The sequence below is a fragment of the Lytechinus variegatus genome, chromosome 13 (genome assembly GCF_018143015.1).
Source record: "Lytechinus variegatus isolate NC3 chromosome 13, Lvar_3.0, whole genome shotgun sequence".
Lineage (NCBI taxonomy): Eukaryota > Metazoa > Echinodermata > Echinoidea > Temnopleuroida > Toxopneustidae > Lytechinus > Lytechinus variegatus.
The window spans coordinates 9808743-9828291 of NC_054752.1; the positions used below are offsets into that span (position 1 = coordinate 9808743).

The 19549-nt window shown below is 37.2% G+C and overlaps 1 protein-coding gene across 2 annotated transcripts in view; it reads left to right on the plus strand.

The window, feature by feature from the left end:
• Positions 1-223: 223 nt before the first annotated feature.
• Positions 224-19549, plus strand: part of LOC121426110 (E3 ubiquitin-protein ligase Zswim2-like) — a 28294-nt gene continuing 8968 nt past the window's right edge. The window contains exons 1-6 of one of the 2 annotated variants that reach the window (XM_041622274.1): positions 224-1363; positions 12327-12513; positions 13764-13840; positions 14735-14775; positions 15957-16203; positions 18678-18920. In XM_041622274.1, coding sequence (XP_041478208.1) covers positions 12361-12513; positions 13764-13840; positions 14735-14775; positions 15957-16203; positions 18678-18920 — 761 coding nt within the window. In that variant the 5' untranslated portion in view covers positions 224-1363; positions 12327-12360. The remainder of the gene's footprint in view (positions 1364-12326; positions 12514-13763; positions 13841-14734; positions 14776-15956; positions 16204-18677; positions 18921-19549) is intronic. The other variant, XM_041622275.1, reaches the window with a different exon arrangement.

A 19549-nucleotide genomic window follows, 5' to 3' on the forward strand; every position in this document is an offset into this window, starting at 1 on the left:
TTGGAACGAATATCGCGAATAGCCACTACTTGATGTCGATTCGACAAGTAGGATTTGAACCATGCGACAGTAGCCTGGTTAAAACCCAATATTTGTAATTTTTTTAATAAGATGCCGTGATTAACTGTATCAAATGCTTTTTGAAGATCTAGAAGTACCATACCAACGAATTGTCCCTTAGAAATATTTGTTCTCAGATAATCAGGAGCCTAGATAAAGTTGCAAAGCGACATGGTGGGTTACTTTATCCTACCCTGTCGACTAAATAGCCCTGTTATGCCGACATGGCGAATTAATTTATGTTGCCATGTCGACTCAATAGCCTTACATGTCGACATGGCAAGTTATTTCATCTTGCCATGTCCACATGTTGATATACATATATCTTGCCAAGTTTACATGATGAGAGTCTTGCCATGAAGGTCGACTTTGAAAAAAATGCCGCATGTTGACACGACGAGATACATTATTTTGCCGAGTCGACTTATAACTTAAGTCACCTTGGTGTGATATTTTATCTTGCCAAGTCGACTTATCTCGTCATGACGACATATAAGTTTTTATAAGTCGATAATTGGCAAGATAACGTATGTCGCCATGCATGAAGACATAGTACATAACTCTTAATGAGTAGACTTGGCGATGCAACGTACGTCGCCCTGTCGACATTATGTCAAGATGAAGTATTTATATATCATTACCTCATCATTTCATTATTCATGCTATATATTTTTTTGGTAAAAATGAAGGAACAGCATTATTTACAAGTTCTGCTTTCCGTTTGTTTCCTTTTTTCCTCATCAGTGAATTTTACCGAATATGGATTTTTACCCCCAGTTTTTACCTGTATGCAATAATGTAAATATATAAAATCGGGAAAAAATACGGCACGTTGGACTATCAGAAGAAAAAGTTGGGTAAAAGAAACCTAAGCTATTGATGAGTTTATGGTATGAAAAAGATAAATGATTATTACGATAGTTATGTAAATTTAGTTAAAGAATCATTTTAGAGTAGGCCTAATATTGCAGGCGAATATTGCGTTCCTCTTTCCGAGAGAGAAGTTATTTGTTACGGTACTCCATCACAATGAGCGTTCCATAACAATTTATTCAGCGAGTCACGTCGCCATGACTGCCTCACTGAGATCAGTGGACTGCCTAGCCTGCCTGCGCTAGCTAGCGCTTGCATACACGGTACACGAATATCATTCGCTAATAACTCATCGGGATTTCGGAACGATATCACCCGACACTGGCCCGGTACAACAAGAGTATACGTTCCTGCTTCCTACGGGCCGCGCCACGGGACGGCCACTGCACTGAAAGTAGAAAACAAAGTCTGATTCATCATTTGACTTGCTGTAAGTTAATGTAATTTGCATGTAATGCAGCATATTATTAGCTAGAAGTTAGAACAACATAGAATCCAATCAATAAATAAAAAATCCAAAATTCGGATAAAAAATTTTTAATCAGGGTTAATTATTAAAGTTCATTCACAGTCACACAGATCGGGTCACTCACACAACATGCGAGGTTAGTAATACTAACCTCGCACAACGCATGTGGTTTCATAGTGGACTTTGACGTTTTCATTCATCACACGAATGTGAGGGAATTAGAAACGCCAAACGTTTCAGTATTTCTCCACTAATGATTTCTTTTTAATAAATTTAGTTTAAAAAAACAAAATGAAGTGGAAATTATTTATAAAACTGTTTTTATCGCTTACCTCCAAGTCTCAACCAGGATACTCCGTTCGATCCGTCCTTAATACTGCGGTGGAAAGTACGCAAACAACAATCGAAAAGCAATTTTTCGTATCGAACATTCTCAATTCAAGTCGTCAGCGCATAATAGGAAATTGTACCAAAAATCAACAGGTTGCATCTCATGTATATACTTATTGGTAAAGTACGCCATCTTTTGACAAGATGATGATGAAAGTGGATTGAACGAGCAAGAAAATAATGCTGATCGCCTAGAATGCAGCTAGCTTGCAACACCGTAAACAAAGGTACGGTAGGCACTTAAGAACCAAGTTTGAAAGGACACTCGTAAAATTACGTCACTCTCGCGATGAATAATCATTAGATCGTGGTCGTGCGTGTTCAATAAAAACTCTCTGCATGCATGCATTCAGTGTGTATTGAACACGCACGACCACGATCTAATGAATATTCATCGGCGAGAGTGACATAATTTTACTTGGTTCTTAAGTGCCTACCGACTTTGAAATAATATCGCGCGCCCTCTTTAGGCAAAAGTTGATATCAACGCTGATCAAGAGGCATCTACGTGAAGATCACGAAAAATGCTCTTATTTTATTCAAAACAACACCAAACAGAATTCAACAAACGATCCATATGGTTCGGTAAGTGTCATAGAATAAATATAGGCCCGAATTCACAAAGGTGGACTAAAGTTATACCAGGGGTATAAAACGCGTCATTTGACGTCATTTTAATCCATGGACTAAAGTTAGCACCTAGGTACTAACTTTTGCAATTCACAAAGGTGGACTAAAGTTATACCGGGGTATAAAACGCGTCATTTGACGTCACGATTTAGTCAGCTCTTTGGGGTGGACTAAATCGGTGGATTAAAGTTAGTCCACGGTTTTAACCAATCAGACAGCAGCATTGCGGTTGCAGAAAAGTTTGCTGCAAAAAAAGTTTTTTGGACGGAGACGAGATTCGGTGTGATCGGCTTATCTAAAGCTTAAAATTTCACGACTTCGACCGAGATTGTAAGTAAATTACATAATTTATTGGAGCTTAAATCATGACGGAGCCTTCAGTTCCATCTGTAACTATCATTGATAGCTTTAACTTTCCAAAAAGTGTACTCGAAAACTTGAAATGGTATCTTAATCATTGTTATCGTCGCGTCTCTAAGCTGCTCAGTCCCAGCCATGTATTTTTGTGTGCGTTCTTGGTTATCAGATGAGCAGTGCAGTGCGAGACGCAATTAGCAGTCACACTCACAGGCGAGGTAGGCGTGATTGAAAGGCCGATACTAGTTATGCCAGGCAGTGATTTTGAGTGATTTTCGATTTTGTGTGATTTTCATGGAATTTTTGTTGTCTACGATACCCCTGCCAACACAATACTGTGCATCGAATTTTGTCTGAAAAGTGAATCAAGACCAAGGAGAGCAGCGATAAAAATAAATAAGAAAAAATTCTAACGTTACAAATACAAGAGCCGGTCTAACGTTAGACATTCTACCCTGGGCTGGCTTTGCCTTGGCTTGGATAGATGGCCAGGCTTACCTGGTAGCCATGTTAGAGTTAGTCCTACAACATCGTTGGAGTAAAAAAAAAATTTAATAAGGGTCAACTCGAGTCTAAGGCTAAGCCCTGATTTAAATATTTTTGGAAAAAAATGTTTTAAAAAGATTGGGTTCCACTCACCACTGTTTACTCCAACAGCTGTATATGAACTTAATTTTAATATGACTTTGATTTTACTAAAACTAAGTTTTACTTACCTTCGGCATCGCATTTGCGATCACTTCTAGATTTACGGTGTCGTCAAAACAAAAAATGGAAATCCTAGGCCTAATTGAATAATTTGAGTAATTCTAACTGAGGTCTAACTTTGAAAATTCTATCTTTTGGGGGTTATTTTCTCTACCCCACTCTCTTTGTTTCAAGTATTTTTTTTCACAAGGTGTCCTTCCAATGTTAAATCCACACGAGACTGCACATAACTACAAGTGCATTTGATCTTTAGTTCTAAACATTTGTAGTAGACCGATAAATAGGTTTATTTCTGTCAGAGATATGCTCCCCTGAGACTTCATGTGGCTCCGCAGCATCCCCTCTCACAAAAAAATCAGAAAATGTTGAAAGACTCCTTTGAAACAGCGGATTTTATCATTCTACAATTGAACCTGCTTATTATTTTTTTCTTTGATATAGGGCCTAGTACATTGCAGTATGATTGATGAATAAATATTTTTTCATTCTTTTTTTTCTTCCATATCAGAAACAGACCATACTCGGCAGATTGTGAGATTGTGATCAATCAAGACGACAAACATGGCTCACATTTTTGAACTGCTGTGCCTTCTTGCAACAGAGTGAGGTATGTCTTATCAATTCATATTGAAAAAAATTAGATATCATTAAAATGGCATTTTTCATTAAATGTTATTTCTGTGATTTGAATTCATCTTGTGATTGTTAATGTATCATGTATGTTACTTTTTCATTCTTGTCATAGTAATTGACAAAAAGGAAGAGGGGGGGGGGGGGGACCTTGCTTGTATGTTATAAGTATATGTGTACTGGTCACTAGCTTTTTTTTAAAGGCTTGTTGATCTCCAATTAATCCTGACATTTTGTTGAATATTTATTTAAAAGAGAGAAAAAAGCATAGTCAGTCTTATGAATGCCAGGGGGGGGGGTGGATGTAGAAAAAAAAAGTTTAATGAGACTTTGATGAAGATTCATGAAAATATGTTATTCGAAAGTCACTCGCAAGCAATACCCTCTTTTTGTGTAAACAATGTTCCATAAAATTAGTGCCTTGCCTTCACTATTCAAGCCAATTGAAAGTGATTCAGCATCTCTTAGACGCGCATGGTTTGATCAATGATGATGATCAGCAACAATTGGCAGTTTTCTTTCTTCACATTTACAAGTACATGTAGGTAAATAGAAAAGCTACTCATGACAATTAGACATTTTTATCCTATCTTTTTTTAGGGATTTCTGTATAATCTTTGACATTCTGTTCCTCACTTTAAACACTTTTGAATTAAATGAAATTCAAAGAGTAAATTGCCCATTCATGATGACTCTTCAACACAATCTTTCAACTTCCATGCAGATTCAGCAACACATAGGAAGACCACAGCATGGATTAAGAGACAGGAAGAATCCATTTGAATGCTACAAGGATGAACCTTTCAGAGTGGGCTACCAACAGAGAGAAACGACACATTGCCTGACATGTTACATGTTTTGACAGGACTTTGTTTTTATGCCATTGGTGAGTTTGAATATGCGAACTATAAAGCAGAAGGTAATTGGGGGGGGGTCAAATTATGTTCTATGAAATCGATTCTCCAGGCCAAAAATAATGAGATTTTTATAAAGAAAAATTTGGCTCGCAAAAACCATCAATATTGGATGGAGAATTATGAATTGATTCAATTTTAAAGTTTTACATTACTTGGGGGAAACAGTTCTGTGTATCCTCATGAATATGCAATATTCACATCCCCACTTGTTCTCTAGTGATTTGAAATTATAATCGTTCATTTTTTTCCTCCAGGAATGTAAAAATGTGGTTGACTGCTGATTATATATTTAAGATAGTTATTGCGAGTTCAGAATAATGTAAGGATCAAGGGTTGGAAGTATCTAGTCATGAAAATTAAGTTTTCTGTTTTGCATAGCATGCAGATTTTCCATTAAGTAATTGTCGCCAGAGCAAATATCGTGGAACCCTTGTACATTCATGTATGGAAAATGTGTGGATGTGACATCATCAGGCCACTTCTTGCATATTAATGATAACATGCACATGGTTTACAGAAATAATTAATGCAAAACCTAATATAATTCATCATCCAAATTGTATGATTTTTGTTTCTGCTTTCAGTCAGGAGTACAGGGGAGGGGGAGTGTTGGGGTATTTCAGAGAAAGGTTTTTGTGGAAATGAAACATGTAACCCTTTGGGTTGCAAATGGGTGGGGATTTTATTTTTCTCTCATTTTTTACAATGTAGCAAACTAGCAACATTTTTTAATACAAATATGTCATTCAAGTGGGAAATTATCATGAAGGATGGTTTATAATCACCCAAAAAGAAATATTGGTATGTCATTCCAGCTTAAGAGAGATATTCTCCATTTTGCATGGATTGTTATTGCAGTAGATTTTTTTTTGTGAATCTAAGAAAAATCTCTTTAATCAGTTCCAGTGCATCATAAACATCAGCTCATAACAGAAGCACAATGTTTGCAAATGTAAATGGTAAAGTATCAATTGGCTTTCATATCAATAAAGCAATTACACAACATCACTTATCATTCATTAACTAAAGGTACCTTTTAGAAGATGCAAGCAGACAAAGCAACTATATCATAGTCATCCGTGTGCAGAATCATCAAAGATTTTTCTGAGGCAATGGCAAGGAGTAACAGTTAATGAAGTGTCCGATGACGAGAAATTCAAACCACCCAGCGACAATTTGATGATTGCTACAGGTTTCCAAGAGTCGTAGGTGCTATCGATTGGGGCCATGTCTACATCAGGAGTCCTGATGGGGAACAAGACCTGTACTTAGCAGGAAGAACAGGTCTTCTGTAAATGTATAGGTTGGTATACACACTCAGTTTTCAATTTGATATTCTCTGTATTCAACACCTACTAGATGTATGTGATAATGAAGAAAACATATATTGGCCCCTACTGCATACTGTATTTAATCAAATTTCAATCTTGTTGGTCAAATTTTCTTGTAATTTTATACTCTTTATATGTGAAATAAGACAATTTTTAAGATTTCACAGAAGAAAAAAATATATAGATAATCTGCTAACTTTCCTATTGCAGGAGAAATGAAAAATAGTAAAAAAAAAATGCATTTTGCTCTTCAGGTAAAGGGGGTATTAATTGCTTGATCAATGAAGATATATTTCCAGAAAGAATAACGAAGAGCAAATTTTTTAATATTCATTTTGTTTTGATCCTTATTGCAGGTATCCGTTGCTCCTCTCTTTGATGAATTCCTGCCTGCATTCTGTTGTCAATAGAAAAGGACCATGTGCTTCGGGTATTAAGCATTCCATTGGATTATCTGTGTATGAAAGTGGACACTTGTGATCACAAAATGGTAGCTTAGTTGATAGGATGTATTCATGCATTCCGATTTATGATCAAATGACCATCTTGCTTTTAAAAACCCAAATTCACAACATTTTTCTTGTTTGACAAAAGGTTTGGGATGTGAATTCCAGGAAATAAATGACACACACGATGGGAATGTATAAGCAGGGATGTGAGAGGTATAAGCAACATTTTGCTCATGCTTAACTAAGTTTGGCATGAGATGGTCTTGGTCATTCTTATGATTCAAGTCTATTTTTATACCATTTCAATATCAAAACCTCTTTGTTAATTAAATGGTCATATTTCTAAGCATATGCAGCTTCCTAATTTATCAAATTTAAATTATATAATATCATTTTTGCTGAATATCCTTTTTTTTCCCACCTATTTTCATAGGCACTAAGATACATTTCTGTAGTAAGCACTATATATACATTGCAAGCTATTATCATTTGTTTGATATTACTATTTTATGATAGAATCATCCTTTAATTTCTTTCAGAAATATAATTGCCTAATTACCTGTGATATTCATGCTTTAGCTGTAGAGTTTAAAATCTTGACTAAACTTTTTTTAATCCATTGTTTATCTATTTTTATTCAGAGTTTCTGATGCATTGTTAAGAAAATGTAAACAGTCTATTCAATCTTCGTATCATTATGTAAAGAATTTCAATCTACTTTAAAAAAAAATAATGTACGAAATAAACTGCTCTGTCTACTACACATGTACATATAAGTTTTGATTTTAAAGGTCAAGTCCTCCCCAGAAAGAATTCGATTTGAATTAATAGAAAAAAATCAACCTAGCATAATGCCGAAAATTTCATCAAAAATGGATGTAAAATAGGAACGTTATGACATTTATAAGTTTGGGTTATTTTTCACAACACAGTTATATGTGGAGATCAGTGGCATGCAAATGAGACAGTCAATGATGTCCTTCACTATTTCTTTTGTTTTTGTTGTATGAATTGTACAACATTTCATTTTTTTACAGATTTGACATTGAGGGCCAACTTGACTAAACCAAATTATATTATTAAAATAATGCAAATTCCACATGCTAAGGGAGTGACTAATCTTGGGTTCACTTGACAATGAAGAGAAATTCGAATATTTCATCTAGTAGAATAAAAAGAAATAGTTTGCATACCGACCTGGATGTACATATAAACTGTTATGTGTGGTCAAGCGAAACTTTAAAAATGTCATAATTTAATATCTTTACATCAGATTTTGATGAAATTTTCAGTGTTACACTTGTTTGATTTTTCTCTTTTTATTCAAATCAACTTTGTTGGGGTGGACTTGTCCTTTTATTTTGATATCGTTTTCAAGTAATTGTGTCAGGAGAAAACAAAAATGAAATTCTTTTATCAATTCTGTCCAAATGCTGCATGGTTCATCGTTCTTGCAGGAAGCAAAAAATAAATTTATATAAGAAAGACTGCAAAGGAGAGATTAATGTTATGTGTAAGGCAGGGGCGGTGGTAATGGTATGTTGGTTAAGGTTGTGTATGAAGAAAGTCAAGTGATTGCTTGCTTGTGCAGGAGGATATACTTCAAGAAACTTGTTGTAGGGTATACTGCAAAATTATTTATAGTAAAACTTTTGAGAGAAAAGTATTTGGCACGTTAAGATGCACAATAATGTACATGTGATGGAAGCAAATGAGAAATGAAAGGAGTAAAGGTTGCTACATGTGTCACTGAGAGAATGGCCAGTGGTGTTATAGCATAAATCTTTGTTAAAAGTTATTTTCTTTTAGGGAAATTTAGTCCCTTCAGTTTGAAAGTATAGAGGGGGACCACTGACCATGGAAAAAAGCCCCTCCCCCAAAAAAATCTTTATTACCAAGAAAAAAAAGAAAGAAGGGTAAAACATATTTTTTGAATATTATGTCAAATCTATCACAAAATTGGATATTTGCAATTAAAATTTTGAATATTTTTCCTTGCAATTTTTTATTTTATTTTACCTGATATGCCATATTTAGCCCCCTCAAAATTTTGGGCTTAATACGTACACCACTGTTATTTCCCCAATTTCAAATATATCATTGATTGGGTGGAATACCCTTTACACTTATCCAGGGTTGATAAGTCTTTATTTTTCTGATAAGGAAATTGTGTTTCTTTTAAAGAAAAAAATATACTGCAAGCATGGTGAATAGCTTAACCCCCCCCCAAAAAAAAAAAAATACTGCAAGCACAAACTGGAGAATAGGTAAAGGTTGGGAATAATGCGATTGCAAGAGTGACCCGAGTGTGGAGGAGCTACCAATGAGTTTCTCAGCTCCTTTTAGAGATGTTGGTAGAACTGACTTACAGAGTGGGGGGGGGGGACTTGGGGCTCTTCCCCCCAAAAAAAATAATAAATTCATGACCAAGAAAAGAAAGATAAAAGAAATTAGGGTGAAATAGAATTATTCTTTTATATATATCATGTGAAAATCTAACAAAAACTTGGATATTTGTTAATTTAATTGTCAATTAAAAAAAATTGCTCGCTTAAAATTATTTTTTAAATCCATTTATCGAGATACATATAAAAAGACAAGAATAAATAAATGAATTGAAAAAATACTTCAAATGGGAAAGTCAATTCTGAGGGAGAGGGAAAGGAAAAGGGGCACGCTTGTGGACGCGGGATCAGATCAAGGTCATGTCGCTTGGCCCCACGCGACGCTGGCCCCACCATGTACCAATTAACGTACACAACCTTAACCTAACCCGGGACAAAACCCAAACAAAGATTCAATTCCATATTTCCATTTTCAATCAAAGCTAGCTCCGGGCAAAGTTCCATCGGACTTCGATAAGGTAGGTAGGATTATACAATAGTATCAGATTGGTTATGATTTATTTCAAACAAATCATAATGTGCACTCAATCTAACATTTAGATTTAATTGATGTGTAACGTTAGATTTAACTTCCGTAGATCTAACTTCCTCAAGCCTAAAAAAACGCAGTACAGTATTAGATAGATTAGGTAGGCCTAGATCCACGTCGTACTGCTGTGTTACGATGCCGATCGATATGGACTTCATACATAAGACCAAAAAGGCAAAACTAAAAACAACTTTGGTCTCTGTGATTGTTCTGCTGGACTCCGTTGCCTCCACTCACCAATTGAGAAATAAGAAATTGAAAAAAAAATGTTTACAACCCCCTCGAAACAGCCGGTTGCTGCAGCTGTCTAAAAAAAGTTATAACTTGTTCACGTTACCATACGGTGTACCGTATACATTGTGGTGAGCTTGAACTTCTCGATAGAGATACGGTACGATGCTGCAGGCGCAGCCGAGCTAGCTCGCACGCAGGTAGCGCTAGTCCGAACCTAAGTTGGCCAAAATTAACAAATAAGTAATGACAATGTTCGTTCTCAACACCGCATTGCTAAGAAATTCAAGTGCATGCTGCTGATACATGATTTTTTGGTTGAGGGTTGAGTTCTGCCTCCTAATTCATGTGATGGCGACGTTTCATACGGCCCTAGCAGACTAAACTCTCAAATACGGCTCTGAGCATGCTCAGTACTGCTTTATTACACTGAGCATGCTCAGTGCAGTGCTATAATAGTATGCTAGCTTCAGTTCATGATTTAATCCATGGACTAAAGTTATACCGGGGTATAACTCAGCCGTGGACTAACTTTAGCACCCGGGTATAAAGTTAGTCCATGGATTAGTAAGTCCACCGTTTGTGAATAGCGCGGTGGACTAACTTTATACCCCGGTATTAGCTAACCCCCGACTAAATTTAACCCCGGTATAACTTTAGTCCACCTTTGTGAATTCGGGCCATAATGCTTAGCTACGATGTAAAGTCATAGTTATTTTACTATAAAAAGGGTGTGAAAGATTCGCGTGCACCAGGTGCATATGAATCCTTCACACACGAGACGATTTGAAACCATGAGTGAGATCGGGTTTGAGAACTGCAGTGCAGTACCACGGGCACTACCATGTAACATGTCCATGTTTTTCTCCTCAAATATGCATGTCCATTCTGCGTCACGTCACTCCATAACCAAGTTTATCAATATTCATATCTTATTAACTCAGTGGATCAAAATAATATAACAAAAAATGCATGCAGCCGAGTGCATTAGTGGAAATGCAGAGCACGCCACTTGTTCACTGCTACCATCTGGCCTGTGGAGAATTTACAGGTAGGACTACCATGGTATGCCAATGATGTATAGAGCACACACTTTAAAAAATCATTAAAATGTCACTTTTGTGACCAAAATTACTAATTTCCACACAGTTTTAATTAATTTATCATTAGTAATGTGTGTATAATTTTTGTATTCACCAGTGACCAGAGCGCTCAAAAACTTGAATTTTGGGCATATTTTTGTGTACGCCCTCTATTGGTGGAAAGTAATATGGCAAGAAAATTTTCATTTTTTGATCTCTATTTTTAATTAAGAAAAAATGATATAAAGAATCAAATTCAAATAAGAGCCAAGCAGTATGAATTAACAGGTCTAATGGAAACTGTCAGTGTAAAAAAATCAAGCATTTGCCCCAAAGAAAAAGAGAAAATAAGCCAAACATTGCCACCCTTATTTTGTCACACATGGAGATATAACTGAGAACAAGGTTATATTATAACCTTGTTCATTGAATGAGTGGAGCACGCGAGGTTTCTTTACTACTTTAGTCTTAGATAGATGCCGCATTGTGCACGAGCCGCTTGCGGCGAGTGCCCAGTGTGCATCAAATGAAGAAACCGATCTTTCTCTGCATTTACTTTATAACGCACGACAGAGCAAGTGCATTATTTGTTTTATAAAATAGCAACACAGAAACAAATATCTTTTAAATCAAATGTTTTGGATGGCGATGTTTTAGGTCGGCCCCAGACGTGAATAATCATATCTGATTGATACACATCTGTAAGTACTCACTCATTCAATGAACAAGGTTATGATATAATCTTGTTCTCAGTTACATCTCTGTGTGTGGCAAAATAAGGTTGACAATGTTTGGCTTATTTTCTCATTTTCTTTCGGACAAATACTCATTTTTTTTACACTGTCAGTTTCCATTACAGCTTGTCATTATATAACTTGGCTCTTAAGTAAATTTGATTCTGTAAATGATTTTTTCATTATCAAAAGTAGCCTTGAAAAATGAAAATTTTCCTGCCATATTACTTTCCACCAATAGAGGGCATACACAGAAATATGCCCCAAATTCAAGTTCTTGAGTGCTCTGGTCAAAAGAAAAATTATACTAAGTTTAAAGTTACTAATGAAAATTGAATTGCAACTGTATAGAAATGAATAATTTTGGCCACAAATATGATACTTTAAAGTGTGTGCTCTGTACAGCATTGGCATACCATATTCCTACCTGTAGTCTAGATTCCCCACAGGCAGGATGGTAGCAGTGAACCAGTGTAAGTGCACCCGCACACATACTCAAATATCCTTTCAATTTTATGTTCTTTAAAAAAGAATTCTGCAGACTGTTCCCTGCTTGATCAGGACGATGGCGATACGGAGCGTACCTTGGCAGAGGTCTGTGTCCGACGCCGTCTCATGGCACCAGGACCAAGCTCTGTCGGCTACCATCTACATCCTCAGGGAAACGGGTCCTACAGGGTTCCTACTCAAGGAGGAAGGAGAGTCCAAAAAAGTCAAGGTACGGCAAGTTCCCCCAAGTCTGTGCAGTCCCCCTTGTCTGTGCACATGCGTATCTGCGTGATTCTAGTAAAATAAGATAGGGCCTACACAACGAACACAAACTTTACGCATGCACCACATAGACAGATATTCATTAAAAAACCTGACTCAAAATGATGGAAGAAATATGAATTTTGGGCGTTTCATGTGACGGCCTCAAAATGCATCCTTTCTCATCAAAGTACCCAAATCATGTGCAAAGTGAATGGGTGCACAGACATGGGTACCATTTTTTTTTCAATCTGAAAATGACTGCCCGAGGTCTTCTCAAAGAAAATCCTATATTTCTTTTAAATTTTAATGAGATATTTGGTACACTTACTCATGATAATATAAGGAACATTATTAACAGAAAGTTTTTGTGAAAAAAAAGAAGTGCATATTAAATCTTAACTCAAATCGTTAGGTGTGCAGACTTGGGGACCACCATCATACTTGTTTCTTTTACTGTTCATTAAAGACCATGAAGACATGGTCACACCGCCCGAGCATTGTTGGAGCTGTCGTGGAGCGGAGAGAAAAAAATCATCACCGTTCGCTACCGTTCACCATTTTCGATTTCAATGTTTTTTTGTTTTCGATTTTTTCCCCAATTTTGTGAGCAAAATTCGGCCCTCTTTCCCTACTGCTCCACAACCGCTCGAACAACGCTCGGGCGGTGTGACCATGCCTTTACAGAGTGTTAGAATGGTTGGCATTACATATACCTGCCACAGACATGCCACGTCTCACCCCCAAGGCGTGAGAATCCTGCAGTAGGGACGCTTCCTTCCCTCCCCAAATCTTTCTCATGCCTGTATCACAACTTATCCCCATAATACATTCAACACAGTGTCTTGGGATCTCACAACCAAGTCATAGTTCTATGTCTAAAATTGAATAGAATTTATTGCATTGAATTGAATTTAACATCACCAAATCTCACTGTCAAGTACAATTACACGAATAAGTACATCACATATATGAACAAAAACATTTGGTAATTGGAGCTAGCATGATAGCAAGATGCTTCTTGAGGTGAGCCCCCAAAACTTGCTTGTCTTTGTAATTCGCATGATCGCTGCTGCCAAACTGTCCGTATTCAGTTAATTTGTGAAATCAAAATCTAGACACTGGATGACCATCTGATATGATGTCATGGCCAGCTTTAAGTCACTCTTTGGTAATATTCATTGAAGTTTAATACTTTGAAATTTTCTTCATGTTTAGGTATTTCTCGGAGATCCTCACAAGTGTACGTGTACTACCTTCAGGAAGGAGAAGGATCTTTGCAAACATATTTGTTGGTGAGTTTTACCATTTTTTTTCAGTTCACATTTTTTGCCCTAGGATTGGCTTGATAATATCAATGCCATTTTTGCATAATTTGTGATCATCCACCCCCAACCAGCAATATATCGCCAGTGGAGGTTCTCTGTAAATAACCAGAGGGCAATTCCATAAAATAGTCAACCTTTTTGTATGTCCGACCCCCATTTTTCTCAAGTTTTACTTCACTTCATAAACTGACCAAGTCATGATCATTTGAAAGCATTGCAGACTGTCTAAAGAACAAAAAATCAGAGACAGAAAATTTCATGAAGGTCCCACATATAGGGGCTGGACGTGCATATTTTATGGAATTGCCCCAAAATAATGATTTGTTCTTCAAATGGCAACAATGAGAGAATTAGCTCATCTGAAAGAGATCATTCGTTTTCTTATTGACAGTATCAATATTTGCAATTGTAAAGTTGAATGAAGTACAATAGAGTTATGTACCATTTATGGCAGACTGCTTAAAAGTTTCACTATTAATTAAGAGTGCACGGTTTGCACATCTCATGCCCGAGCCAGCCCCGAACTTCAAACCTCGTTTTCTCCTTATATTTCAAACCTCTCACAAAATTCTTCTGCATTTCAAGAAGCACTTGTGAGGGATATTGTTGATGATCAATTTTGATGAGTTATGTATCATCTTAAGGCTTAGTATGGGCTTTTCCAAAAATCTCCACTGAAAATCTCAAAAATTCATTTTGAGCAAGTAATTGTTTTATTTGGGTGGCTGGTCACATTGATAAAGCAACGACCATGGAAATATGCCCTGTGATTGGATCATTAATTCTTATTCTTTTCTTCAATTGGCCCACTTTATGATTTTTCAAAAATTTAATGCTATTTGTATTTGTTTATTTTCTAAGGGTACTGCTGAAGAAATTTCGTCTGGAAAGGAATAATGAATGTAAGTAATCGAGTAATCCTATCCATTTTTCTGTTATCATCAAAATCCCAATTCACAGGAACGTTGCATCTCTACAATAAGAATACATCCATAATATAAGTGTAAAGGTGTACAGTATATAATACAGAATTGCCATGTTTAATTGATAGTTTGGTGCAGTTACAGTGGAAAACACTGTCCCTTGGATAGGAGGTTAAATGGATGCCTTGTGCAGGGGAGAGTCACCATCTTTACACATTCAGAACCCACTGCACTATTCGTATACTAAAAGAGTAGGGGCAAACCCTGGTGTTGTGGTCCACCTGCACCCCCCACCTAATCACTTACGTTGGGAGGAGAGACTTGCGGGTCATAGCAATTGGGTTCGCTTTTCGCCTCCCAGGCACAGGTGACTCCAAACAAATGATAACATTAACTGATATTAATATAGAGTACCGAAGCGTTGACGTCTGTTGCCATGGTGTCATGGTGGCCTGGTTCTAAACAAATGACTCCGGGGGGGTGTTTCACAAAGATTTAAGTATGACTTAATTAGAGTCGCACTTAAATACCGAGTTGCGTACGGTATGAAAGGCTTGACCGCATTGGTCAGATCGTGTAATGAGGACGCGCACTCATGCGTATCTGTCAATAAGATCGCGCGTTGCATATCATGTACGCGTCGGCATTTAAGTGCGACTTAAGTCATACTTAAATCTTTGTGAAACACCCCCCGGGTGCTATTTCATGAAGCTGTTCATAAGTTAGGAGCCACTTTATTCGACTGGAGATCCTTTCTTATGCGCTAAACCATCGCCAATTTATTATACCATTTACCACAAGAAAGGATCACCAGTCGCTCTTAAAGTAGTTTTTTAACTTACGAACAGCTTTATGAAACACCCACCCGAAAGTATTGCGACTCGCTCATAATGGTGTATCGGGCGTGTTTCTGAAGCACATCACCATTTTTGCAAATACAAATGTTTATAGACGATCGTCGGCTGCGACTCTAATTAGAACCACCATCCGGTTCATTGTCATGACATCGTTGCTTCACACTTTGGTAATGTAAATCAAGGTAAAATACTGTATGAGGATATTAAAAGTTACCAAGACAGAAGTGTTTTCGAGTTTAACAAGCTTGCAAATTTCTGTTTTGAGGAAAGATAATTAATATCTCATGGTTACATTGAATTCAGTATCCTACCAAAGAGGCCTTGTGGAGCGTGAGATCAACGCTGTTCTGAGGGGTCTCGCAAAGAAGGAGGACCCACGGAGGCGGGCAGCGGCGGCTCGTCTCGCGAGGAATGCAGGCAAAGGGGAGACATCTTACTCTCATTCTGATGGGAAGGAAGCGTTACAGCAGAGGGAGATCACTGAGGATGATGTCTGCCCTATTTGTCAAGATGAACTCCTTGGAAACAGAGAGCCAGTCACATTTTGCAGGTCAGTTATGTAGACCAGAGGCCTGTTTCACAAAGATTTAAGTATGACTTAGGTCGCACTTAAATGTCGACGCGTACATTATAAGCAACGCGCAATCTTATTGATCAATACGCAGTAGTGCGCGTCCTCTTGGCATGATCTGACCAATGCTGTCATGCCTTTTATACTGCGCGCAACAAGACATTTAAGTGCGACTCTAAGTCATACTTTAATCTTTGTGAAACACCCCCCAGGGTCCCGTCTTACAAAGAGTTGCGACACTGATGGATTTCCATAGAGTTATGATTGATTGGATTAATCTTAATGCTTTTTATAGTTTCTGATTGATCATCGTTTTATAAATAGTTATGATTGATCCGATCAACCTCGGGAAATCCATCATTGTCATAATTTTGTCTGTAGGAAATTTGCACAATGTCCTTCGTAAACAAAGATAAGCACACTGAATTGAATTGTCAAAAGAGTGAATTTATGAATAACATCATATCTTGAAAATATTTTGAACAAATGTGGAGTTTAGATGTTGATGTTGCTGGCTTTTCATAATTGTGGTTGATTGGATCAATCGTAACTCTTTGTAAGACGGGGGCCCAGTTCTTCCTAACTCTTATTTGAAAGGTATACGCTCCTGGGATTTAGGAGGGCGCTATTGGACGGGTTTGTTACGTCCTGAATTCGCCGCCATCTTTATTTCGATGATCCAAACTGCATGCAGCTGTTAATCGTCAACAAGTCGCGCAGCACATTCACTGTATACATGCACAGTACACTTATGCTTCGCTGCTTTTGGCTACATCGCCGTTGGACCAAAGGTTTACTGATGTCTCTTCACACATCAGAAGGAGTCTACAGTTGTCTCAAACCCTGATAGAAATACAATACAACAAAATACAACACTATGGCCCATATTCTGAAGTCAGATTTAACTTAAACTCAGGTTTCAAGTTGTGGTTTAAGTATGGAAAGCCAATTGTTACATAAATCACTAACAGTAAAGATATCATATATCAGCTCATTTGGCTCTCAAATCATTCATAATTGTCTAGGAAGTATAAATAGATGATTGTCTTCATCACCGATGAATCTAAATGTAAGAAACATACAACTTAATGAAAAATTTGACACTTTTTGCTTCCCATAATTTTAGCACATAGTTAGACCATGGTCTAAGTTAACCTGACTTCAGAATATTTACGGGGCCTCTGTGTATTGTAGCTTAAATGATCACTTAACTTTTACTGTGGAGCCAGATACCTGCATCTATCTATCTGTCTGGCGTAACATGAAGATGGTTCACTTTCAATTGGTCTAATGCCAATTCGTCCAATTACCAAGTTGTCTACTATCATGCGGTCTACCATCAGTTAGTCCACTATACACATGGTCTAATTACCATTTCGTCCACTCACCATTTTGTCTAATAACCAGTTGGTCCAATAGCCATTTAGTCCATGTACCATTTGGTTAAATTGGACTAAGTGTTAATTTGGCAAAATTATTGAAACTAAAATGGATATTAGATCAACTGGTAATGAGAGGAACCGGAGATCAGAAAAAGTTATGATTGGACCGAATGGTTATTGGATCGACCAAATGGTTTGTTAGACAAAAGTTTAATGGACGGAATGACATTAGACTAAATGAAGGTGGACCATGTTGTGAGGACAAGTTGGCAATAGACAAATTGGCAATCACAGCTTGCTGTTAAGCATCCATTGTCTCTTTCAGTTGCATTATATATTGTTTAACTCTCGCGTTCTCGTCATTCATGCGAATTTACTCTGACGAGTGCATGTCGAAAGCTTCAGTATATCCGTTTTTAAGGCTACTTTACGATTTTGCTGTACTAAACACTTATTTATATAATTTATTTCTATTATGTTCAGTGACGTGTAATTCTGTAGATTGCCAAACGAGCAACAGAACCTGACAGGTACAGGCCTTTGTACATCGCTGCTATTATGATTATTGACTATTGTTTTTTTAAATATTAAGAAAATTGTTATACCTATGTATACTGCATTTAACGATTATCCAAATATCCATCCATCCATCCATAATTCATTGTTCGAAATAGACATGAAATGAAATAATCCGAAAATTTGCTTTGCCCAATTGATCGTGGGCCCGGCAGCCACCGTGCAGCGCCAGATCGACGAGGCTCTAATCCTTTAATTGTTGAACGCCAAACAGGGTAGCAGCAACTCTCATCTTTTAACGTCTTTTGGTCTGACGGGCCGGGGTTTGAACCCCCGACCTCCCGGTTGTGAGACGGGCGCTCTACCAACTGAGCCAACACACCAGTGTTGGCGACTTTGAATTAATTCTTTTAATTTGGTCTAAATTTAAAGCTAAATTCCAGCTTTATGGAATGTACATACCTGTTTAGACACACTAAAAATCCTTTGTCTTAACAATATTGTTAGCACTCTGTAGCTCACCAGTTCTCTGTTATGTTGTTTTTCATAATCCAGGTTTGGTTGTGCCAAGAGCATTCACATCAAATGCATGAAGGTATGGGCGGACCATCAGAAGTCCACGGGAGAGACAGTCTTGAAGTGCCCCCTCTGTAGGGAAGATTTCGGTCAGATCGACATCTTGGAGGCGGAGTATCGCAACTCGTCTTTACAAAAGACGAGAGCGGAGTGCGCCGATATCCATATGGGCAAGGCATGTGCTGCATGCAATCAGTCACCAATCTCAGGAAAATGTTATAAGTAGGTTATAATCAGAGAGGATATTGCGTTGAGAAGGAGGGGGGGGGGCTGTTTTGAATTTTGTGTTAACAATACACTGAATAAATTGGATATAAAGATGTCTTAATTGTTTATTCTCATGATAATTAATGATATATATAATATAGCATAATACAGAGCGTATCAAAAAAAAGTTTACACTTTGAAAAAGCCCTGGGAATTAAAAAATATACAATATGTGGGTAATTTTTTCACATATAATCTTTGGTTTGGGTCTCATCTATCCAATGAAAGTAAAGGTTTTGACAGAATATTACACTTGAGTGAGCACTGTCCATTTTTGTAAAACTCGCAGAAATCGGTTTGCGCAGAAATGCTCATTTTCACGCTGTGTCAAGAGGAACGGGCAAAATCAAACTTACCCCGCGAATCATTTTTCATACATTTCCCATGCACTTTTAGTCAATTTAGATAAAACGGATACATTCAAGCATTTTGTAACAATTTTGCCACCCATATTGAAATTTCAACACTTAGTAAGCACAACTTTTACCCTTTTTGTGCCAGCTGGATCTGAGGACATAACTGAATCTGAACAAAAGTTTACATCAGACATCGCCATCATTTTTTCACTAAGTTTATATCATGTA